Source organism: Anomaloglossus baeobatrachus, chromosome 1, assembly GCF_048569485.1.
Source record: "Anomaloglossus baeobatrachus isolate aAnoBae1 chromosome 1, aAnoBae1.hap1, whole genome shotgun sequence".
In the NCBI taxonomy this organism is placed as follows: Eukaryota; Metazoa; Chordata; class Amphibia; order Anura; family Aromobatidae; genus Anomaloglossus; species Anomaloglossus baeobatrachus.
This window is the reverse complement of record NC_134353.1, coordinates 531,844,472-531,867,270: the sequence shown is the minus strand read 5'-3', so window position 1 is coordinate 531,867,270 and position 22,799 is coordinate 531,844,472. Positions and strand designations below refer to the sequence as shown.

Here is a 22,799-nt window from a genome sequence, read left to right as displayed (position 1 = left end):
ACACGCACATCACTGATGCTTCGGTTATATGTCAGTAAAGCATAGACGTCATTGCGTAAAGACCAGTCATTGGCCAAGGGACTGTCAATTTTGGAGCTGTGGGGAATGTAAGAGGTGAATATAATTTGTTCTTTTAAGCCATATGCGACTGTCTTGATTTTTTATTTTTTTCTAAAGCTGGTAAAGCCCTCTACTGCCTGCAAAGGTGAACAAAATGATCAAGGCACCACTTTGATTCTTAAAAATGCTTTGTGTAATCCAACTAGAATCAACATTAGCCACTAAGACCCATTTTTAGAGGATGAAGGGGAATGGATTCTGTTTTATTCCCAGTGCATCCAGCATGTGCAGTGCAATAAAAAAAAATTATGGATGTCTTCCTTAATCTTGTCAGTTATATATACTGGATTCATGCTGATGTATCTTGTTAAACATTTGAGTTCTAAATTAGTCTGGAGCCATAGAAAATCCTTTTAGCTTCACATATGGTCACCAGGCCACACATTGCCTCCTTTAAGTTGCTAACTCCTCAGTAAAGTACTTATGTAACGCCAAATCCATTATTAGTCATGAAGTACATTTTTTAGGAAAAATCTTAACTGTTTTTTTAGTGCTAGTGCACAAATCATTGCATTTTACATATAAAATGTTTATTTATTGTTTAAAGAAACCAAAGGAGACTGATAGCTGGCGGGACACCACGGTGCCTTCCTCAGGAAAGTGCTATAAAAGACTCCCCTGACTTATGTTAGGGATCAATTTGTTCTTTACATTAATGTAATGCAGATTGAACCCCAATGCTATAGTTCATCATATAGATATTCAGATTTTTAAAGGCTTATCATCTCCAAGGATTTTGTACTCTCCATTAATAGGAGGCCGGTGGGAGAAGTAATGAAAACCATGACATGAATGGTCTCAACATTTTATCGTTCTTTTTTTTTTTTTTCGTTTCCTCAAGCACATGTTTGGAAAGAAAGTTTCTTATAAAATAGAATTTTCAGAGCGGCATGGTTATGAAGTTGTCGATTTGCAGTGCTCAGTTGAATATTGAATTAGTTCAAGTTTATTGTTTAAACTCACAACACTCAAGCAGGAGAAAAGTCATTCATAATAGTACAAGATACACCCGGCCAAAAATTCCTGTGGAAGTGAATGTGTGTTCCTGGATAATCATAGTTCAGTTGGCTGCTGCAAGGTATATTGAATTTCCCGCCTCTGACCCATATTAATTAAGCATTCTGTATAGTTCCAGTGCCAGAAATCCCAATTTATTAGATGTTGGTTTAAAACTATGTTCTTTGTAGCATACAATTATTATACTCGCTAATACATTTAGGACCTCCCTATAGTATAACACAGATGACTGTGGACTATCAACAAACGAGGTGAAAGAAAGCTTGACACGCCTAATAGAATAAGTCACCATACATCCACGGAGTGCAAAGATATGAAGTTCACCAGGTGGACTGCATCTTGAATAGAAGGAAAAAATATCGACACATCCAGCGTAAAAAAAATGTCTTTCTTTATTTTCACATAGTATTAAAAAAAGTCCATCCATATTTAGAAGACTCTGATGCGTTTCCGATGCAAAAGGGCGTCCTTAATCACAGCCTATGATTAAGGACGTTGTTTTGCGTCGGAAACGCGTCAGGGTCTTCTAAATATGGATGGACTTTTTTAATACTATGTGAAAATAAAGAAAGACTTTTTTTACGCTGACTGTGGACCATGTCCACTTTAAGGTGCACAGCAGCCCTGATATACAGTTTATGCATTGTGTAGTGTTGTCCATTGGTAAGTAATGTTTTTCTAAAATGCTAGAAATGAGATAGAGCAAAAACATATATTCACTGTTGCAGTGATCCACCACTCCTCTTCTGAGGATGTCCATGCGCCCTGATAGTGTCTTCTACCAGATGGTCACCTTCCTTTTCTCTTGGTACAGCCAGATCACTGCTGGAGGTAACTAAGGAACAAGTGGACTTTCACTTTGAAAGGCGTAAATAAAACACCTTTTCATCTACATCACGGACTGGACCTTGGTTTCATTCACAGCAGCACAGATTGATGCACGTTTCTCCGGAGTCCTATTCTATCCTCTCCAGCCTTAGGGCTCTTAAAACTTGCAGCAGCGGACATCGTTTTTACACTAGTTGTGGGTCACACAAGCACATAAGACTAGCGGCCTGGTCTCTCATTAATTTCTTATTTTATTCAGTAAGGCTCTGTTGCAATGTTTTATCCACAGCATTGCACCTTCCACAGTAATGACACCCAGAGCCCCCATTATTGGTAAAATGACAGACAAAGCTTCCTCACAGAAATCACAATAAGGCAATATGCTTAAATCCAGGAGTCCCTGCATCACCCTCATTCAGTAGTTTTGCATCAAACATTCCCACCACACTACTGGATCCAGCTTCAGGCACACCCTCTATCTGGCAGTATCATCCTATGTCCAATTTAGCACTTACATAATCTCTTCAATTCCACTGCCAGTATGTGTACATTCAGATCTGCTCTTCTCTGCATATTTCCTTACAATAGTCAGCATCTGGAGACCTACTCTTCATAGCTGTTTTCGATATCTGATGCTAGATCTGACTAGTCATCCACATTGGCCAGAGGCAATATGATTCTCAGCAACGATGGAGTCTTGAAAGATGGTCCTGTGCCACCTATTTTACCGTCTATGCATGAAAGTTATAAAGTTACTTCTCTCAGGTATGTCGGGCTGCCAAGATCAAATTAGGACACAATTAGGAAGTGAAAAAGCAGTAGCAGCAGTAAAACATTATTTGGGCTACGCAGCGGCAAGCTTATATGATAAATATAATTAATATTGTCAATAGGGTAGAAGGGTTTCACACTAAAATGTATTGAGTACAGTTTATAGGTTGTTAAAAGGCATAATATCCCAACACTTTACATTTCATTATGTAGTGTTACATGATCGGTAAAATTAAGGGAACCGTCCTTGACTAATCATGTTGTCCCCATAAGGGTCAATATCTGTATAGCTTATTATTAAATGTAGATCCCCTATGTGTATACATACAATCTGCCATTGGTTTCCTGTGTCTGCCTCTCTATTTAGCTGTATCTGTTTTGTATATTCAGGCAACCCATTGCGCTGATAGTCTTTATGGATGAGTAATGCATATGAGATTCATCAGGATACTGACAAGTTTATCCCAGGGAGAAGTGAGCACACAGGTCAAGTGGATTATCGTTCACTTTGTGTATAAGGCATTTTCTAAGAACCACATGTTGTCCCTCGTCTATATACGCAAATATCTTCTAAGCAGGGATTATGTATTAATACTATGCTATATTAACTCTTTCTTCATAGTCATCTTTCTAATAAACGGCTAGTTTCCCATACTGAGAGCTGATATATATCTTCTCAACATGTACAAGTGGTTTCCTTTTGTTTTCTCTTGATGAATGCTACTCCCCGACCTCTCCTCTCTGCCAGTCACTTCACTGGCTTCCCATTGCCCAACGACTCCAGTTCAAAACCCTAACCATGACCTACAAAGCCATCCGCAACCTGTCTCCTCCCTACATCTGTGACATAGTCTCCCGGTACTTACCTGCATGTAACCTTCGATCCTCACAAGATCTCCTTCTCTACTCCCCTCTCATCTCCTCTTCCCACCATTGCTTCCAAGATTTCTCGCGTGCCTCCCCCATACACTGGAATGCGCTGCGACAACATATCAGACACTCGCCTACCTTGACAAGCTTCAAAAGGAACCTGAAGACCCACCTCTTCTGACAAAGCTACAACCTGCCGTAATCCTCTGTCTGACACAGCACCGCATGACCAGTTCTACCCTCACCTACTGTATCCTCACCCATCCCTTGTAGACTGTGAGCCCTCGTGGGCAGGGACCTCTCTCCTCCTCTACCAGTCTGTGCCTTGTATTGTTTATGATTATTGTACTTGTCCCTATTATGTATACCCCTTTCACATGTAAAGCGCCATGGAATAAATGGCGCTGTAATAATAAACAATCATAATAATACCATATATCTGAGTTTGATTATACCTGCTCACCTGGAGTGTCGGGGCTTGACTTCGTCCATTTGTTCAGCAGGAAACTGATCACCAGTTTTCTTTATTCTTATTTTCAGTAACGTCCTCACATTATTGCTTAGGTCCTCGACAAAAGTAATGTGGTTGCTAATAGTAACTGTCTGTTTTTGGGAGTTAGGATTCTATACCCTTTGCAATTATGACTGTACTCAAGTCCTAATGCTACCCTCTTTTTGAGATTTGGTGAGGTTTTCCTCTATACCACAAACTCTTATGTGTTTTACACTTGCCATTTTATCTTGCCACAGTTCATATGGGGTTTTTTCAGCTGTTCTGAAGAAAGATAAGAGTCTGATTTGTAAATTAGGGTACCGTCTCACAAAACGATGTACCAGCGATACAGACCACGATATGACCTGGTCAGGATCGCTGGTGCGTCGCTACATGGTTGCTGGTGAGCTGTCAATCAGGCAGATCTCACCAGTGACCAGCGACCAGCCACCATCGACTCCTGTAACTATGCTGCGCTTGGTAGCCAGGGTACACATCGGGTTACTAAGCAAAGCGCTTTGCTTAGTTACCAGATATTTACCCTGGCTACGTGTGCAGGGAGCATGCGCTAAGCAGTGTACGCTGGAAACTAGGGTAACTATCGGGTAACTAAGCAAAGCGCTTTGCTTGGTTACCCGATATTTACCCTGGTTACCAGCGTACAACGCTTAGCGCTGGCTCCCTGCACATGTAGCCAGGGTATGCATCGGGTTACTAAGCAAAGCAATTTGCTTAGTTATCCAATATTTACCCTGGCTATGTGTGCAGGGAGCTAGTGCTAAGTGGTGTATGCTGATAACCAGAATAAATATCGGGTAACAAAGCAAAGCACTTTGCTTAGTTGCCTGATATTTACCCTGGTTACCAGCGTACAATGCTTAGTGCTGGCTCTCTGCACACATAGCCAGGGTACACACCGGGTTACTAAGCAAAGCGCTTTGCTTAGTTACCCGATATTTACCCTGGCTCCGTGTGCAGCTAAGCGATGTACGCTGGTAACCAGGGTAAATATCGGGTAACTAAGCAAAGCGCTTAGTTACCCGATATTTACCCTGGTTACCAGCATACGCTGCTTACCACAGAGTCGGTGCACGTTGGTCTCCCGCCGTCAAACACGCCGATGTGTGCTGCGCAGCGGGAGACCAACGAGCAAAAAATGTACCAGAACAGTGTGTAGCGATCAGCGATTTCACAGCAGGGGCCAGGTCCCTGCTTAGTGTTACACACAGCGAGATCGCTGATGAGGTCACTGGTATGTCACAAAACCTGTGACTGAGCAGTGATCTCGCTAGCAATCTCGCTATGTGAGAAGTACCCTTAAGTTGCTGTCATTGTGGCTTCAATCTGATATTTATCAGATAGTCCAAAATCTAATCTATTCAGTTAGAGTACTGTTTTTTCTTTCAGCTATCACATTTAGCTCTGGTATGTATGACACTGTTTCTTGATTCTGCTTCATATGCTTTTATAGATAGTATTCTTTTCGATATCTTTTAAATTCACCTCACTTATCTCTTAGGACTATGATGACCTGAAACCTATCTCTTTTTTTATTACTTATGCTTTTATTGTATCCAATACTTCAGCTTTGTTTTTCATTAGATATGTGACTGTGTATGTTAAAATAGTCATCTATTGAGGTCACTATATACCTTTTTCCTGTGAGCATAGGTAGTTTCATTGAACAACACACAACACTATGTATTAGGTCAAGCTGTCATGGAGCTGTAGATCTGATGCCCCTTAAGGCTTCTGCCACACTCACGTGAAATTCACGCACGTGCCAAGAGACACGTATTTTCCCTGCGTGTTGCGTGCAGGTAAGTACGTGTCTCTGGTACGTACGTGACACGTGTGTTCTACGTGTGCTATCCGCGATAGCACACGTAGAATCGGTAATTATTATACTCACCTGGTCCTTCCTGATGTCCGCGCTGCTGTCCATGGTGCTGATCCTCAGTCTCCAGCCCTCCCGTCTCCCCGCTGCTGCTGCTGCCAGGCAGTGAAGTGAATATTCAATGAGAATAATGAGCGGCGGTCGGCAGCAAGAGGCAGCAGCGGCGGAGACAGGAGGGCTGGAGAAGGTGAGTTAATGTTTTTCTTTTTTTCCACTGACATGTGTGTTTTCTCCGGCGCGTGTCACACGGGACCGCATCCACACTACACCCGTGTGGTGCGGGTGCGGGCCGTGTGACACCCGTGCTGCGGGAGAAAACACTGACATGTCAGCGCTTTCAAAAACGCACACACGTACAAACGCACACGGACACACGTTCCGTGTGGTTTTACGTGTGTGTGCCTGCTACAATAGGGTAGCATTGGTTAAAGTGTCTCCGTGCCGCCGGTACGTGTAAAAAATGACAAACACGTGCCGGAGGCACGGATGTGTGGCGCTAGCCTAAGAAGGAGACACCTTGTAGCCTTAGATTTAATGCAGAATTTACATCTTACAGTATTTAAGTAGACACTATAAAATTCTTTATTGGATTCAATATCCAATGATAAGGAAAAAGTGCACTATAGCTAAATTATAAAAATATGTTTTATTAAATATATTAAAACAAATCACATAAAAAAATGACAGTAGAAAAACAAGGGATCCAGACAAGGTTCTCAAGGACTCAGGTTTATCATGATAGCCGTAAGACAATATGCCACCACAATTCACCAACTACACATTCAATAATAATCACATTTAGAATTAACAATAATATGGATTCTACGATAATTATATGTACACAAAATCTATAACCAGGATGTTTTCAATTCATCATAACTGTTGGAAAACTAATAATAAACCCGAACCAATGGCTTAACAACCCCTTCTCATTATTATATGGGTAATGTGACTTGTTGGATGAATGTTAACAATAATGCAGTGCCTTGCGAAAGTATTCGGCCCCCTTGCATTTTTCAACCTTTTCCAAATTGTCCCTCCAGTGAGGAAGGAGACAAACGCTAGTGCCACCTATTGGAAGTAGCAATCTTAAAAGTCAAATGTGGCTTTTTAAACAAGCCTTTTCATAAGACTTAGGATTTATTGCCAGATCAGAATCCCAATTTGCAGACAATGTTTTGGGGTGATTGCCCCTCGTCAGTGCAAAGTGTGGGTATCTGATCTGGCTTATGAGAAGCTATGTGGGGACCACGGTGAAGACTATTCTCCTTATGGAGACCTGACAAACTAGTCTGGCTGTCAGTAAGGGGACTTATAGTGCAATGCCCCTCTGGGAATTATGCAAATTGTCTCTCCAGTGAGGAAGGAGACAAACTCTAGCGCCACCTATTGGAAGTAGCAATCCTAAAAGTCAAATATGGCTTTTTAAACAATCCTGTTCATAAGACTTAGGATTTATTGCCACTGACGAGGGGCAATCACCCCGAAACACCGTGTCTGCAGATTTGGATTCTGATCTGGCAATAAATCCTAAGTCTCATGAAAAGGCTTGTTTAAAAAGCCATATTTGACTTTTAGGATTGCTACTTCCAATAAGTGGTGCTAGAGTTTATCTCCTTCCTCTCTGGAGGGACAATTTGAATAATTCCCAGAGGGGCATTGCAGCTATAAGTCCCCTTACTGACAGCCAGAATGGTTTGTCAGGTCTCCATAAAGGACAATAGTTTTCCCCGTGGTGAACCTTTTCCCACATTTCAGGTTTCAAACATAAAGATAAAAATGTTAATGTTATGGTGAAGGATCAAGAACAAGTGGGACACAATTGTGAAGTTGAACGAAATGTATTTCTTATTTTAAACTTTTGTAAAAGATAATAAACTGAAAATTGGGGCGTGCAATATTATTCGGCCCCTTTACTTTCAGTGCAGTAAACTCACTCCAGAAGTTCATTGAGGATCTCTGAATGATCCAATGTTGTCCTAAATGACTAATGATGATAAATGTAAGGCACCTGTGTGTAATTTAGTCTCCGTATAAATGCACCTTCTCTGTGATAGTCTCAGTGTTCTGTTTAAAGCACAGATAGCATCATGAAGGCCAAGGAACACAACAGGTAGGTTGATACTATGATACTGTTGTGGAAAAGTTTAAAGCCGTATATGGTTATAAAAATATTTCCACAACTTTAAACATCCCAAGAAGCATTGTGCAAGCGATCATATTGACATGATAGGAGTATCATACCACTGCAAATCTACCAAGACCCGGCCGTCCCTCAAAAATTTCATCTCAAACAAGGAGAAGACTGATCAGAGATGCAGCCAAGAGGCCCTTGATCACTCTGGATGAACTGCAGAGATGTACAGCTGAGGTGGGAGAGTCTGTCCATAGGACAACAATCAGTCGTACACTGCAGAAATCTGGCCTTAATGGAAGAGTGGCAAGAAGAAAGTCATTTCTCAAAGATATCCATAAAAAGTGTTTAAAGTTTGCCACAAGCCACCTGGGAGACGCACCAAACATGTGGAAGAAGGTGCTCTGGTCAGATGAAACAAGAATCGAACTTTTTGGGCACAATGCCAAATGATATGTTTGGCGTAAAAGCAACACAGCTCATCACCCTGAACACACCAGCCCCACTGTCAAAAATGGTGGTGGCAGCATCATGGTTTGGGCCTGCTTTTCTTCAGCATAGACAGGGAAGATGGTTAAACTTGATGGGAAGATGGATGGAGCCAAATACAGGACCATTCTTGAAGAAAACCTTTTGGAGTCTGCAAAAGACCTGAGACTAGGACGGAGATTTGTTTTCCAACATGACAATGATCCAAAACATAAAGCCAAATCTACAATGGAATGGTTCACAAATAAATGTATCCAGGTGTTAGAATGACCAAGTCAAAGTCCAGACCTGAATCCAATCGAGAATCTGTGGAAAGAGCTGAAAACTGCTGTTCACAAATGCTTTCCATCCAACCTCACTCAGCTCGAGCTATATGTAAAGGAAGAATGGGCAAGAATTTCAGTCTCTCGATGTGCAAAACTGATAGACACATACCCCAAGTGCCTGCAGCTGTAATCGGAGCAAAAGGTGGCGCTAAAAAGTATTAACCTAAAGGGGCTGAATAATATTGCACGCCCCAATTTTCAGTTTATTATTTTGTATAAAAGTTTAAAATAAGCAATAAATTTTGTTCAACTTCACAATTGTGTCCCACTTGTTGTCGATTCTTCACCATAACATTAACATTTTTTATCTTTATGTTTGAAGTCTGAAATGTGGGAAAAGGTTGAAAAATTCAAGGGAGCCGAATACTTTTGCAAGGCACTGTATATATTTAAGTGCACATGGCAATAACTGACTGTAGTTGATTGTAATTATTAGATATACTGCATAGTTATATATTACCCCTTAATTCCTGATTGATTCAAGTTAAGGCAACTATTAAATTATACGCTATAGTATTACAATACACTATATGAAATTATTTTGATATAGTGTTGCTGAATATACCAACTAATTCACTACCTATTAATTGCAATAAATTGTGACAGCGTTGTAGTTACTAATAAAATTATTAGTAACACACAGTTATACTCCACACTGATAGCGTATATAGTTAAGGTATTAAATGTTTAGTATAGCCCATTATTTTCTAATTAACTTCAGGTAAGTAGAAGATTAAATAGCCATTAAATGCCTACCAAGATCAGGAAAGGGAGCTGATGCCTGAAGTGCCAAGAACCACGGAAGTAATACCCAAAGCACATTTCCACCTTCTTCTTCAGGGTACGTCCGTCTTTCCGTTTTAGTTCCCCTTCTTCCGAGAACCATAACTTTTTTATTTTTACGTCAATCTTTCCATATAAGGGCTTATTTTTTGTGGGTCGAGCTGTACTTTTAAATGAAACCATAAGTTTTACCATATAATGTAGTGGAAAATGGCTAAAAAATTCCAAGTGCGGAATAATTGCACAAAAAGTGCGATTGCGTGATTGTTTTTGGGATATTTTATTTACCGCATGTTGGTGTGATGCCTCAGGTCAGTACGAGTTCATAGACACCAAACATGTATAGGTTTACTGTTTTTGCGTCTAAAGTTGACATTTTTAACAGTACCATTCTTGTGCAGATGTTATGTTTTGATCGTCTGTTATTACATTTTGTGCAAAATTTGGAGCAACCAAAAAACGTAATTTTGGTGTTTGGAATTTTTTTGCCGCTACGCCATTTACCAATCAGGTTAATTGATTTTATATTTTGATAGATTGGGCGTTTCAGAACACAGCAATACCAAATATGTGTATATTTTTTATTTTTTTTAATCTTTTAATTTTCAATGAGGCAAATGGAGGTGATTTGAATTTGTACGTTTTTTTTGTTTAGTTTTTTAAAACAATTTTAACTTTTTTTATATTACTAGGTCTCCTAGGGGACTATAACGATCAGCAGTCTGATCACTCATTTATTTCTGTAGATCAGAGCAGCATCGATCTGATCTGCAGAAAAGCTGCTCTCCTCTCACACTCGGCCCTCTACCGGCTATAAGAGGAACTGACTCATGATAGCTACAGGAGTCATCACATGACCCTTTGCTACCATGGCAAACATCAGATCCAAGTGGTCACGTTACATGACTTCCAATGGAGCCGGGTGAGTGAGAGCTTACCACGACTGTGATGTACACCACGCTTCACATTTTGACAGCGCGGTGCAAGGGGTTAATAGACATGACTGGTCTGGAATGACCAGTCTGGAAGCCATGGATGTCACTAAACGCGGGGTTTTCTCCTTTGTGATGCTTTGCCAGGCTTTTACTGCAGCTGACTTCAGTTGTTTATTGTTTGTGAATCTTTCTGCCTTAAGTTTTGTCTGACGAATGGGAAGTACATGCTTGATGGGGTTGAAATTTGGAGATTGACTCTCCATTGTAAAATATTCAATTTCTTTACCTGAAAACCTCCTGCGTTGTTTTCACAGTATAACTTGGGTTATTGTCCATCTGCACTGTGAAGTACTATCTAATCAACCTTGCAACATTTGATTCAATCTGAGCAGAAAGTATAGCCCTGTACCCTTCAGAATTCATCCATCTGCTATCATATGTCACATTATTAACCCCTTCACAACCATGGACAGATTTATCCGTCATGGAGCGTGTCCCGTTAAGCCCTGCCCCCTGACAACGGCCGTTTCGCGTCTGATTACGCTTCGACCAGTGGACCAGGCGAAGCGTAATGAGACGCAAAACAGCCGTCATCCTTGCGAGGAGCCTGCACCTAACTCCTTCCCTGCTTTTTATGCTACACCGTGTGAAATAAAGAAGAATCACTGGCATTGAGGATTGTGCGGTCCTTTTTTCCTTTAACAATATTCTCTGGACATCTTATTTCTGCAGGACGGGCACTCACTAGCCGTGACTTTATGGTGCCCGAGCTATATTCCACCCGATTGTGTGACCCCGCAAGGTAATACCCAGTGGTGCAGGGCTATACTCTTATTTATTTATTTTACATATACTATCCTACTTGAGACATACAGCAACGACTATTCATCATCACAAGATAGAGAAGTACAGGAGAAGAACTGATACTAATAATCCAAGGCAGTCACAATTTACAGTGTACAGGAACTACTTCAAACATCAAAAAATTGTAACAGTTAACACAGTGCTAATTGCTACCTATTAGTCACTGTACATAAGCCTGCCGCTGTTGTACACTCCAACAAGAATTTCTTTATGCGATTTTTCACACTCCATGTTGGACATATCTACTTGGTAATTCTCGATAACTGCATTTCCACTGAGATAAAACAGAATCGCTTACCTTTCTTTACAGTTTAGCCCCTCCGCTGCTGCTCTGTGGCTGTAAAGATTGGTACAGTGTATACGTTGAGTGTACTTGTGCTGCACTTTGTGCATTAGTCTAGATGTCATCAGTTCTTTAGTTGATGTATTATAGAATGACCTTATAATTCCCTTATCCTACTGTTTAGATATTTCAAGGTAATTACACACTACATCATTTTCTAATCACAACGATAAACTGACCTGGTTTTTGTGATCATCATCTGGTGAACGGAAATATTTTCTTTATGCAATGGACGGTTAACGTTATGCAATCAGCCTGTTATGTGTTCTGCAATTACCATGGTTTGTCAATGTAATGCTCGCATAGAGTCAATTCTGATGTTCTGTTTTACTGAAGCTTGATCTAACCATGCATCCTCATAAACAAGATTTCATATAATCTATAATGCTGCACTGCGCTAATGGCATGTTTCAGTTTCCTCTGAATTTCAACAAATCTGAAAAATCTATATGTAAATTGAATTCTTATGTCTGTTACACCCTGGCATTCACTAAAGTCCATGTCTCAGAGGAGCTGGGATTATGATTTATGCATTAACTATTGACTGATAACTTCCATACAGCGTGTTATGAAGGCTTTACTCCCAACAATTTGTTCCTACTTAATCCCAAACCTACTGAATTAGTCTACACCCAGTGCAAGAATCTACAAATTGATCATGTCTGAAGTTAAAGGAGAAATATAGACACAACCACACATTTCTGGTATTAAAGGGAACCTGTCATGTAAAAAAATTCTATGAAACTTCAGATATGGGGTTAATCTACAGGTTAATAGCATTTTGAAGCCATGTGACTGCTGCAATGAAAGCCCCGCTGCTGGGAGGAAATTAATTTTATTCCTGCCTTCAGTCTCAAGCTTTCAATCATAGAGTCACTGCCAACAGGGTTCTAGTCACCACTCTGTGAATAGTAAGCGGCCGCTGTAACCACTCCCCCAGCACAGACTGACAGCCGGCTCAGCAATGTATCAGCACAGAGCACTCACTCTCCTGGGGCTCTGTAAAACTGTAGGGGGGAAAAAAGCGCAATAGGGTCTTACCCTATATGAGGGTAGACAGACAAGACAAAGAAGCACTCACCTGGTGAGGTTGTGCCAGTCACAACCCCTTATGATAGCCTGTGAGTGCCTGGTGGTTTAGCTGCAGCCCCGGTAGAGGAATTTTGTATCACACAGGTAGAAGAGAAGACCGGGTTTATGCCGCGCTAAAAACCACTGATGCGTGTAAATTAAAAGATTTCCTTTTTATTTGACAGTTCCTACGCGTTTCAGAGACATCCGTCTCCTTCCTCAATAAAAGAAATCATATTCCTGGGGCTCATGAGAGGTTGTTATGTCACATGAGTCTCGCGCCCAATCACTCGCATGACATAACAACCTTAAGTGAGTCCCAGAAGTGCGAGTGCCAACATTGCTGGAACGGCAGTGGAGGCAAGTATAAGCTTTTGTATTTTAAAGGCGGCAAACATTGGGTATGAGACGGGGTTCTCCAAGTAGTGCACAACACCTTTAAGGCAAAATCTCTATGGAAACCTAATAATTTGTTCCAATTCAGACAAAATCTGAAACCAAACTAGACAAAATTTAAAAGAAAAATAATCTGATTAATACACATAAAGCAATACATATAAGAAATGTATGTGAGCCTGACTTATTAACCTAGGATGTTATTAACCTAGGAGTTTTCTGACATACGTCCAGTTTAGTTCAGAATTCTAAGAAACAGTAAGATGGTTACACACAATATAATTGGAAAACTTGGATATTCATAGTTACAATATAAAACACCATATTTCAGTAAATAATATTTTTAATCTTCAACCTTCTCATTGATTTGTGTTATAGGGTGTCCAGTGAAAGGTGATACCATTCCCCATATCATTTGGTTTCATGGAAGTCAACCATTAAGCAGCGCATCAAAACTAACGTATGACATTTTGGAAGGTGGACAGATCCTTCAGCTAATTAATATAAGCAAGGACCACCATGGAGAATATCGTTGTATTATTCAGAAGAACCCATCTGACTCCCTCACACAAAAAGTTTTCCTATCACTTCAAGGTAGATCAAACTTTAGCCGATTCCATCATTGCTTGTATTGGATAAGATACATGTCTGAGCTCATGAAATGTTCTATATTGTTCTCACCTTCTCGTCAAGTAAGCATGAATAAGCACGAAGCCCATTTTCATTTTCCTTGGGTCTTCCCTATTGTTTTTACTTATCCGCTAGTTACTCATCCACTTCTCTCAATAGAACGTGTAGAGAATGAGTATGTCTGTTTATAGTGCTGATGGAAATTGCAGAGCACAATACTCAGCTGTTTTTGTCATCCCCATAGACAATGCTAGAGCAGAAACCTGCTAGATCATGCAGGGAGGAGAAATTTGGGACCCTATTTCTAGTGAAGGTGGGGCTTCTAGTAATCAGACACTTATTCACCATCCTGGAATTAATGTGAATTGAGAGAAAACCACTTTAAAAAAAATTCAAATATATGTAAAAATGATTTCTCTTCTGTAATTCAGCCGATATAAATTAAGGTTGTTATTAACAATAACAAGATCACAAAGTCTCCCCCTGCTGCAACCCAAAGTAATCGGCATGGAATCCTGGCATATGCTTGCCGATTCATCATCACCATTTCGTTAAGTAATTTTTATGTTTTTGTCTCATTGTATGTTGTATGTTTTGTCAACTTTTTCGTAATGGCATCCGTGGTCCTTGAATTTTCTGCAAACTATAAAATTGTCTTTTTTTGTCTTTAACCTGTTTTGTGACTTTGTAGTGCAATACATTGTACAATTCATAAAATAGTGCAACATTTGCACTAAAATACCTGGCATAAATCAAATCACTTCAAGCATATTTGTAACAAATTTTTCAACTTTTTAAAGAATGATGAATCAGCCAAAAATTTCTGGAAATGCACACTCCATTCACAAGGGCAAACATAAAAAACAGGCAAAATAGAGTTAAAAAATTAAAAAAAAGAATTCAGCGTAAAAGAAACACAGGCATAAAAATACCAAAAACTAGCCAAAAAAGGGGAATAAAGGCAATAATGAATCGGGTCCTCCTGGGTGTTAAATTTCCCTGCAGCACGACAACTGAGAAAATGAAGCACTACCCATTGCCCATTCATATCAACGAATTATCTGTGTGATGTAGAACAGGACTTCCATTATTGCCCCACCATTCTGTCTAGGGAATGACGATCTTAAATAGGCAATGCCCCTTTGTTAACTCAATTTATATGACTAAAGGCCCCCATATACTGAATATGGAATAGAAGTTGGCCGATCAGAAATGTCTTGACCTTTTTGTTCTTTGGGGGATAAACTGCCACCATAGTGTTGTTGAAAACACTTCAACAATTGGACGTGTTCAATTGTGTGGAGGGCTTGGGAGAGATGTTTGTAGGTTAAACAATTGTTTAACCGACATGTGTATGTACAGTTTTAGATATGAAATGGGTTTTCTAAACTAGACAATCCCTTTGAGATATACTTCATGGTAAACAAAAGTTGCTTTCAATAAGATTCCCTAGGGTAAATATATGGGATATCCAGAGGAATTTTTCATGTGCAGCAATCTTTAAAGGGAATCTGTCAGCTGTTTTTTGCTACCTCATCTGAGAGTAGCATGATATAGGTAAAAAGGCCCAGAATCCAAGAATGTAGGACTTAGATTACTGGGTGTGGCCGTTCTGACACAAGCCAAGATTTTAGATTTAGCATGTAGCAGAGCCCATACAGCTGCGCCTGCCCACACCAAGCTTGCAATGCTCATTTCTATAGACAGAAGCTATGAATTACAAAGGGGGTGGAGTCAGACTTGAACGTGTGCATTGCTGAGTCCACTAATGATAAAGCTAGCATTGCAAGGTAAACAAAAACACACTTTGTGATAGGAGACACATGGCTGTAATCTGTATGTTAACCCTTACAGTATGCTATCTTCAGGTTACATACCAAAAACCTGCTGACAGATTCCATTTAAGGGGAGTCTGTCACTCCCCAAAATCAATATTAAATTATCTATATAGTGTTATATTGATCTTAGCCCTATACAGATCATATTAGCTCTGTACCTGTTAATGGTACAGTGCCTGACAACAATACTTTTAATTTGCTTCTGTGAGACTGCATGCACAGTACGGATGGTTTGTGGGTACAATCTCCTTCATGGTTCCTCTCTACAGACGATGTTCAATACATTTTTAGTTGCCTTTGTGTAGTGAGCAATGTCAGGAGCCAGGTAGGAGAATAACACTAGCACTAAAACTGTCCACGGCCAGGTTTGTGCAGTGTCAGTGCTCATGTATGTGCAATTGGATAACTTCAAACAGTGCTTTTTGTGGGGAGTGAGCACTGTCAAACAAAAGCACTGGAGTTGTCTCAAACTGCAAAATGAGGGGGCATTATGGTGCACCAAACATTGACTTCCAAATTAAAAGTATTTTTCTCAGGTACTGTACCATCAACAGGTAGAGTGCAAGTATGATTTTTAGAGGTTAAAGGGGTATTCTCATCTCCAAAATCCTCTCCCTATATGTAGAGGGTGTCTAATAAGATTAGCAAATACCTCCAATTAGAAATGTAGTGTAGTTCTCTGGATATAGCCATGTCTCGTCCCTCATGTGCAGGGCATTGTAGCTTGGAAATCTATGGTTACAACCATGAGCAGATAACTAATTAACTGTCACTATATAAGTGGACATAACCATGGATACCTAAGCTGCAATGCCTTGCACCTGAAGTTAGAGACATAGCTATATCAGGAGAAGTATACTACATTTCTAATTGGAGGTATGTGCTATTATTATTAATATTATTATTATTATTATTATTATTATTATTACACCTATTACATATTGGGATAGGATCTTGGAGATGAGAATAACTCTTTATGTCTCATGCATCACTGTATAGATTGTTTAATATTGATTTTTGGGGTGGCAGACTTCCTTTAGTTCATTGGTTGTAACCAGACTGTTAATGTTTAATCTAAATTCTATCAATCCCTATGTTGCGATCCTGTGGAGATGTGAAGTTACTGTGATATACGGTAGTTTTGTAATATAATCTTTTCTTACAATTTGCTTCAACAGATTACCAATGGACTTTAATCGGTCACCTGCCATGTACAACATCCTGTGGTCATAGAGGCATCCAACATCCACAACTGAAGTGTGTTCTCGACAAGCAAGAGGTCAACGTAACTCACTGCCAAGAGAAGCCCAAACCTTCCATAAATCCTGCTGCATGTAACAGAAGGGACTGTCCCCCAAGGTTTGTATTAGATGCATGTCTTCATGTCGGTTCATCATTTGTGAAGCATATAGGAAACATGTTGGAGGGGCTTGTTCTGTGCCCTCCAAATGAAACATTGTTCTGTTTACAGACAAAAGTGGCATAAGAGCTTTTGACAATATTTTTGCACAACAAGGAATTGCACAAAAAAATTGGGACTATTGGCTTTTTACGTCAGGTTATAGCAGCTCTACAAAAATGGGTGGAGCCAGGGAGGTACAGGGGCATGACCAAGCCCATCAATCAATTTAATAAAAAAAATGGCAGCTTTGAGTGCCAGAAATGCTACTTCAGTCTCTGAGCATATCTAGCATGACCCATGAAGGTGTACATCACAAATGAGATGCCCTGAATTCATTCAGTGGTGTGTGCCTGCTAATGAATTTGGTGCTGTGTACTCCAGCAAGATAACGTAGCCCGAGCATGCACTCAGCCATTCTTAATGAATCGGCCCCATAGTGTACTGAAGTTATGGCTGAAAATACTACAAATTTTTTACATTTTTCAGCACAGAGCTAAGCGAACAACTTCAAGTCCCATCATGCTTTGCCAATGGTTGAGTAACTTTGTTCAGGTCAATAAAAGACTCATTTTAGTTTCTTAAGAAATCAGTTGTAATGAATATATTTGTTTTTCTCCTTTCATTTTTTTCTCCTTCCCCTTCTTTTCTGCCAGAGGTCTGTGTTTTTGTGTGATATAAAGCTGCATGTAAAAACTAACCTCTTCTATATCAACATTTCCATGTGTGGACAGGAGATTTCAACAAGAATAATTTGTGTCCCTGCCCTTTTTTGAGGCTCTAGAAAGCCTTCTGCTATATGTAACGTGGAATGTTCTCCTTCAGACTACACATATGTGGGATTTCAGTGCACTTTGGCCCCCAAAATGATGGGTGTAAACCACAAATGCACATTAGAAGCCAGGAGGTCTTTTCTATTGACAATGACCCTGCTGTGTGTTATGAGGGTTGTCAGAGGAATATCTAACATAGTGATAAATGACTTAGTCCTCCACCAGCTACCCATTGCCAAATGTATAATCCTTGTGTCAAACCGAAGGGTGGCACTGAAAACACACAAACTCGGTGAAATCACTGATGGCTTATTTACAGATAGTTTGCTACATCCACAGAAAAAGCACATATTCATCTAAGGATAAAACTTGCATAGTGTATGGTGTTGAAAGGGTCAAAGTGATCATGTCCTGGCTTGACCCATCCTTAAGGATGAAATAATAATACTCTGTGTTTCTCAAGGACCTGTATAACTATGTACAGCTTGTCAGATGTAAGGCCTAGCCAACTCCAAGATGTGCTGGAACTTGTTCATTCATGTTTCATCACCTGCTGTGATCCGATGAACATTAAGACCTGCCAGTTTCTACATTACTGATATTCTTTTCTATGTATGTTTTACTCATCTCTGAATATATTTGGTAGCCGAGGTAACCCCATAATAGGGATAAAGAAGCTCCGCACACACAAATTGTCTGCAAATGTTTTACGACTGCAAGCAACGGGTGTTTTAGTCATTCCTCAATTGCACAGTTCCAGAAGCCAGGTTCTTCTCCCATTTATTACATGTAAATACCTAGATGTTTTTTCATTAGAAATATTCATGACATACAACTCACTCTACTCTTTACTCAATAGGTGAAGAATGCCTACTTTTGCACAGTCATGTTTATTCTGAGAATGTGGGTCATTGGACACCATTTTCTAAATCAATTACCAGTGCCTTAAACTATAGAGGGAGGGTGTCCTTTTAGATCTGGGATCAAATCTTTTTTTACTACTGAAGTGGTCATAAATGATCATGTTATCATAAATAAATTAACTTTCTAATTTAGTAGTGTTACAATTCTACTGCTTTTCTATGGCTCATGGTTTCCCCTTCCCCTTCACTACATCTATACCATAAATAGATCTCTTAAAATGACTGTGGGTGCGCTGCAGTGCCCTGTATAGCCAGCGGCCAGAAGAGCTGCTGTGCAAGGAAAAACTTTTCCTGTGGTTGCAGAGCCTAAAAGATGGTTCAAAATGTCATTACTTTTTGTTGTGAGAATTCCTCCCATAAAAAAATTGAATGTTAGAGTGACTACAGACTTACACCACTAACTTGGACAATCCCTTTAATGCTCCTAACATGCATAAAAATGTTGTAACTCTTAACTTGTCAAGCGGACCAACACTTTATTAACTTGGCCATGTGTCATGTAATCTTACAAGTTGTGGATTGTTTCATGTGTACAGGATTAGAAGCAATAGCAACACAAGAATGCATGACTAGAACTCCGGTCAGTACAGAAATACATCACCAGAACCCTCATCAGAACATTATTACATTACAAAACCACCATCAGTACAGAAATACATCACAAAAACCATTATCAGTACAGAACTACATCACCAGAATCACTATCTGGATATGAAGAAATTACCAAAACCACCATCAGTACATGAATACATCACCAGAACCACCATCAGTACATGAAGAAATCACCAGAACAACAATCAGTACATGAATACTTCATCAGAAGCACTATCCTTAAATTAATGCATTAACAGGACCACCATCAGTGCACAAATATATCATCAAGTTTAGTTTAGCGATCAATTGTAATGTCAGGTTAGCCCCACATACATTTGTATCACATAAATCAATAACTCCCATTATGTCCTTAACAATTGTAACGTGGTACTGGGAGTTGTTGTTATCAGTCATCATTAGGCTACATACAAACCAAAGTACTGATGAGATGTAGTCAGATTCACAAATATGATAGATCCAGGTACCTTATAGGTGACATCTTGTCTAATTGGAGTCATTCTCTTTCTTTTTTTTTCTCCATCTTGTTCATAATCTATGATGAAGTTTTACATCCACAACTTGTCTCTGCAGACTTCCATCTTTACTGGTCTTCTGCACATTCCAACACATTGGTTAATCTTTCTAAATGTCAATATCTGCCCTATGCTGTCCACCTGAATAAGCAATTGCCCCTCACTGTGCCCTCTGCACAAAATATGACCCCACATGCACTCTAAACTGCCCTTTACTTTCCATACTGGGCCCCTTCTTCACACTGTCCTTTCATACTGTGTCCCTCTCTACGCTGCCCTGTCTGTATACTATATGCCTTCATCACACTCCCCCTTCTTGGCATACTGCCCCTCCTTGCTGTGCACTCAAACCTTTCCCCATGCTGCCTTCCTCCAATACCCAATCTCTATTCTGTGCCCTCTCACACTTTTCTCCCCCCATATTGTCTCCTCATACTATTCCCCACAATAGTCTCCTCATACATTTCCCCCTCTATACTGTCTCTTCACATATTTCCTCCCCTCGTTCTCTATACTGCCTTCTCACACATCCCCCTCCCCTGCTCCCCATACTTTGAACTCAAATTTACTCTTCTCCCCCATATTACAATAAATTTGGGGTTTCTTCACCTCCATTTTAGTGCTTACCACAATCATTCACCATGCTTTGTAGAGCTGGAGAGTGACTTCAGCAATGTGATCAGATCAGCTAATCGTGCTGCTGACATTACCCTGACCCGGAAGCGCCAATTGTGATGGTCAGATATGTCTCTCCATTTTGATCAGTAGGTTCCTTTCTCTCCTGTAGACTGTAAGCTCTTCTGATCAGCAGGGTCTTCTCTCTCTCATCTGTATAGTGTAAGCTCTTATCATCTGTAAGGTTCTCTTTCTTTCTCTCTCCTGTAAAATGTAAGCTCTTATGGTCAGTGGAATTCTCTCTTCTCTTCTTCACATGTAATTTATGAGCAATTACAAGCTTTCCTGTATTGAGATGTGTGCAAATGTATTCATCGCTAGTCAATTTTTTGGGGAAAATTCAGCAAATTCGAATTTCAAAAGATCTGTTCATCTCTACACACTGTTCATCAAGTCCACATAGTAATTGCTGAGTACGCAATATATAGAATGTATCTGAAGTTATTTTACATGATATGGAATGTAACTTTCAGGACACACCACAACCCTTAAATATTTCTGACTTACAAAAACATTAAAAAGTGTTTTTCTCTTTTGGGAAAACCATTCACATAGAATTCAGTGCTTTTCTCAACCTCCTTGGGTGAAAAACTAATGCCGGCGTCACACGGGACGATCTATCGTGCGATTGTACCCGCCCCTGTTGTTTGTACGTCACGGGCAATTAGTTGCCCATGGCGCACAAAGTCGTTAACAACCGTCACACGTACTTACCTCCCAGGCGACGTTGCTGTGGGCGGAGAACATCCTTTTCCTGAAGGGGGAGGGACGTTCGCCGTCACAGCGACGTCACATGGCAGCCGGCCAATAGATGCGGAGGGGCGGAGATGAGCGGGATGTAACATCCTGCCCACCTCCTTCCTTTCCGCATTGCCGGCGGGACGCAGGTTATCTGTGTTCGTCGTTCCCGAGGTGTCACACGGAGCGACGTGTGCTACCTCGGGAATGATGAACAACCGGAGCACAGAAGGAGGACCGACATTTTGAAAATGAACGACGTGTCAACGAGCAACGATAAGGTGAGTATTTTTGCTCGTTCACCGTCGTTCGGAGGTGTCACACGGTACGATATCTCTGACGATGCCGGATGTGCGTCACCAACAACGTGACCCCGACGACATATCGCCCGATATATCGTACCATGTGACGCCGGCATAAGTCTCCTGGATTACTGACATCACATCGAGTGTGCTTAAGCCAATAATTGAGCTCGGCAGCTCTGTCCGAGATGACATCACAAGCTGCTCAGAGTCGATGAGCTCACTGAAAGGCTACTTGGCCATCAAAGTGACATCGGTGCTTCAGATAAGGCTGCTTTCACACTACGTTATTTTAACATCCGTCATGAATGTTTTTTAACGCAAAAACGGATCCAGTGCAAATGCGTTTTCATTTCAATGCATTTGCAATGGACTCGCGTCAACATGCGTTCACATGCGTTCACCTGCGTTTGCGTGCGTTATAGTAAGGATCCAGCGAGTTGCAGTTTTTTAACATTTTTCAAAAACGCTACTTGTAGCGTTTTTGAGCTGCGTCCAAATACTGCAAATTGCTGGATCCTGATTATACTGCACGCAAAAGCATGTGAACGCTGGCATGCTGATAGACAGGATCCTGCTTGCTCTACTGAGCATGCCCAGAAACCAACCTCGGGTGATCAGTCTCTCTCTCCCCCTCCCTCTCTCCCTCCCTCTCTCCCCTTCCCTCTCTCCCTCCCTCTCTCCCCTTCCCTCTCTGCCTCTCCTCCGTCTCCCTCTCCTCTCTCTCCCCCACCTGAGAGCTGCGGACACTCGTAACCAAAATAAATATCGGGTAACCAAGCAAAGCGCTTCTCTTAGTTACCCGATGTTTACGTTGGTTACGTGTGCAGTGAGCAGGGAGCCCGGCTCCTAGCAGCTGCGGATGCTCGTAACCAAGGTAAATATCGGGTATCCAAGCAAGTTACCCGATGTTTACCTTGGTTACGAGCCTCTGCAGCTGTAAGAAGCCGGCTCCCAGTCTGTCACGTTCAGTTCCACTGACTCCCGATCACATGACTCCAATGCCCGCCCAAAAACTTAAAGTGACAGGATCCTGCAAAATAATACATGCGTTTGC

General features: G+C 40.7%; 1 protein-coding gene across 3 annotated transcripts in view; it reads left to right on the top strand.

Moving 5' to 3' along the window:
- ADAMTSL1 (ADAMTS like 1) overlaps window positions 1-22,799 on the top strand; it is a 483,577-nt gene that overhangs the window by 428,656 nt on the left and 32,122 nt on the right. For 2 of the 3 annotated variants that reach the window (XM_075316452.1, XM_075316459.1), the window contains exons 24-25: window positions 13,716-13,931; window positions 16,984-17,164. In XM_075316452.1, the coding sequence (XP_075172567.1) occupies window positions 13,716-13,931; window positions 16,984-17,164 (397 nt within the window). Of the gene's footprint in view, window positions 1-3,126; window positions 3,212-13,715; window positions 13,932-16,983; window positions 17,165-22,799 lie in introns of those variants that run through there. The other variant, XM_075316466.1, reaches the window with a different exon arrangement.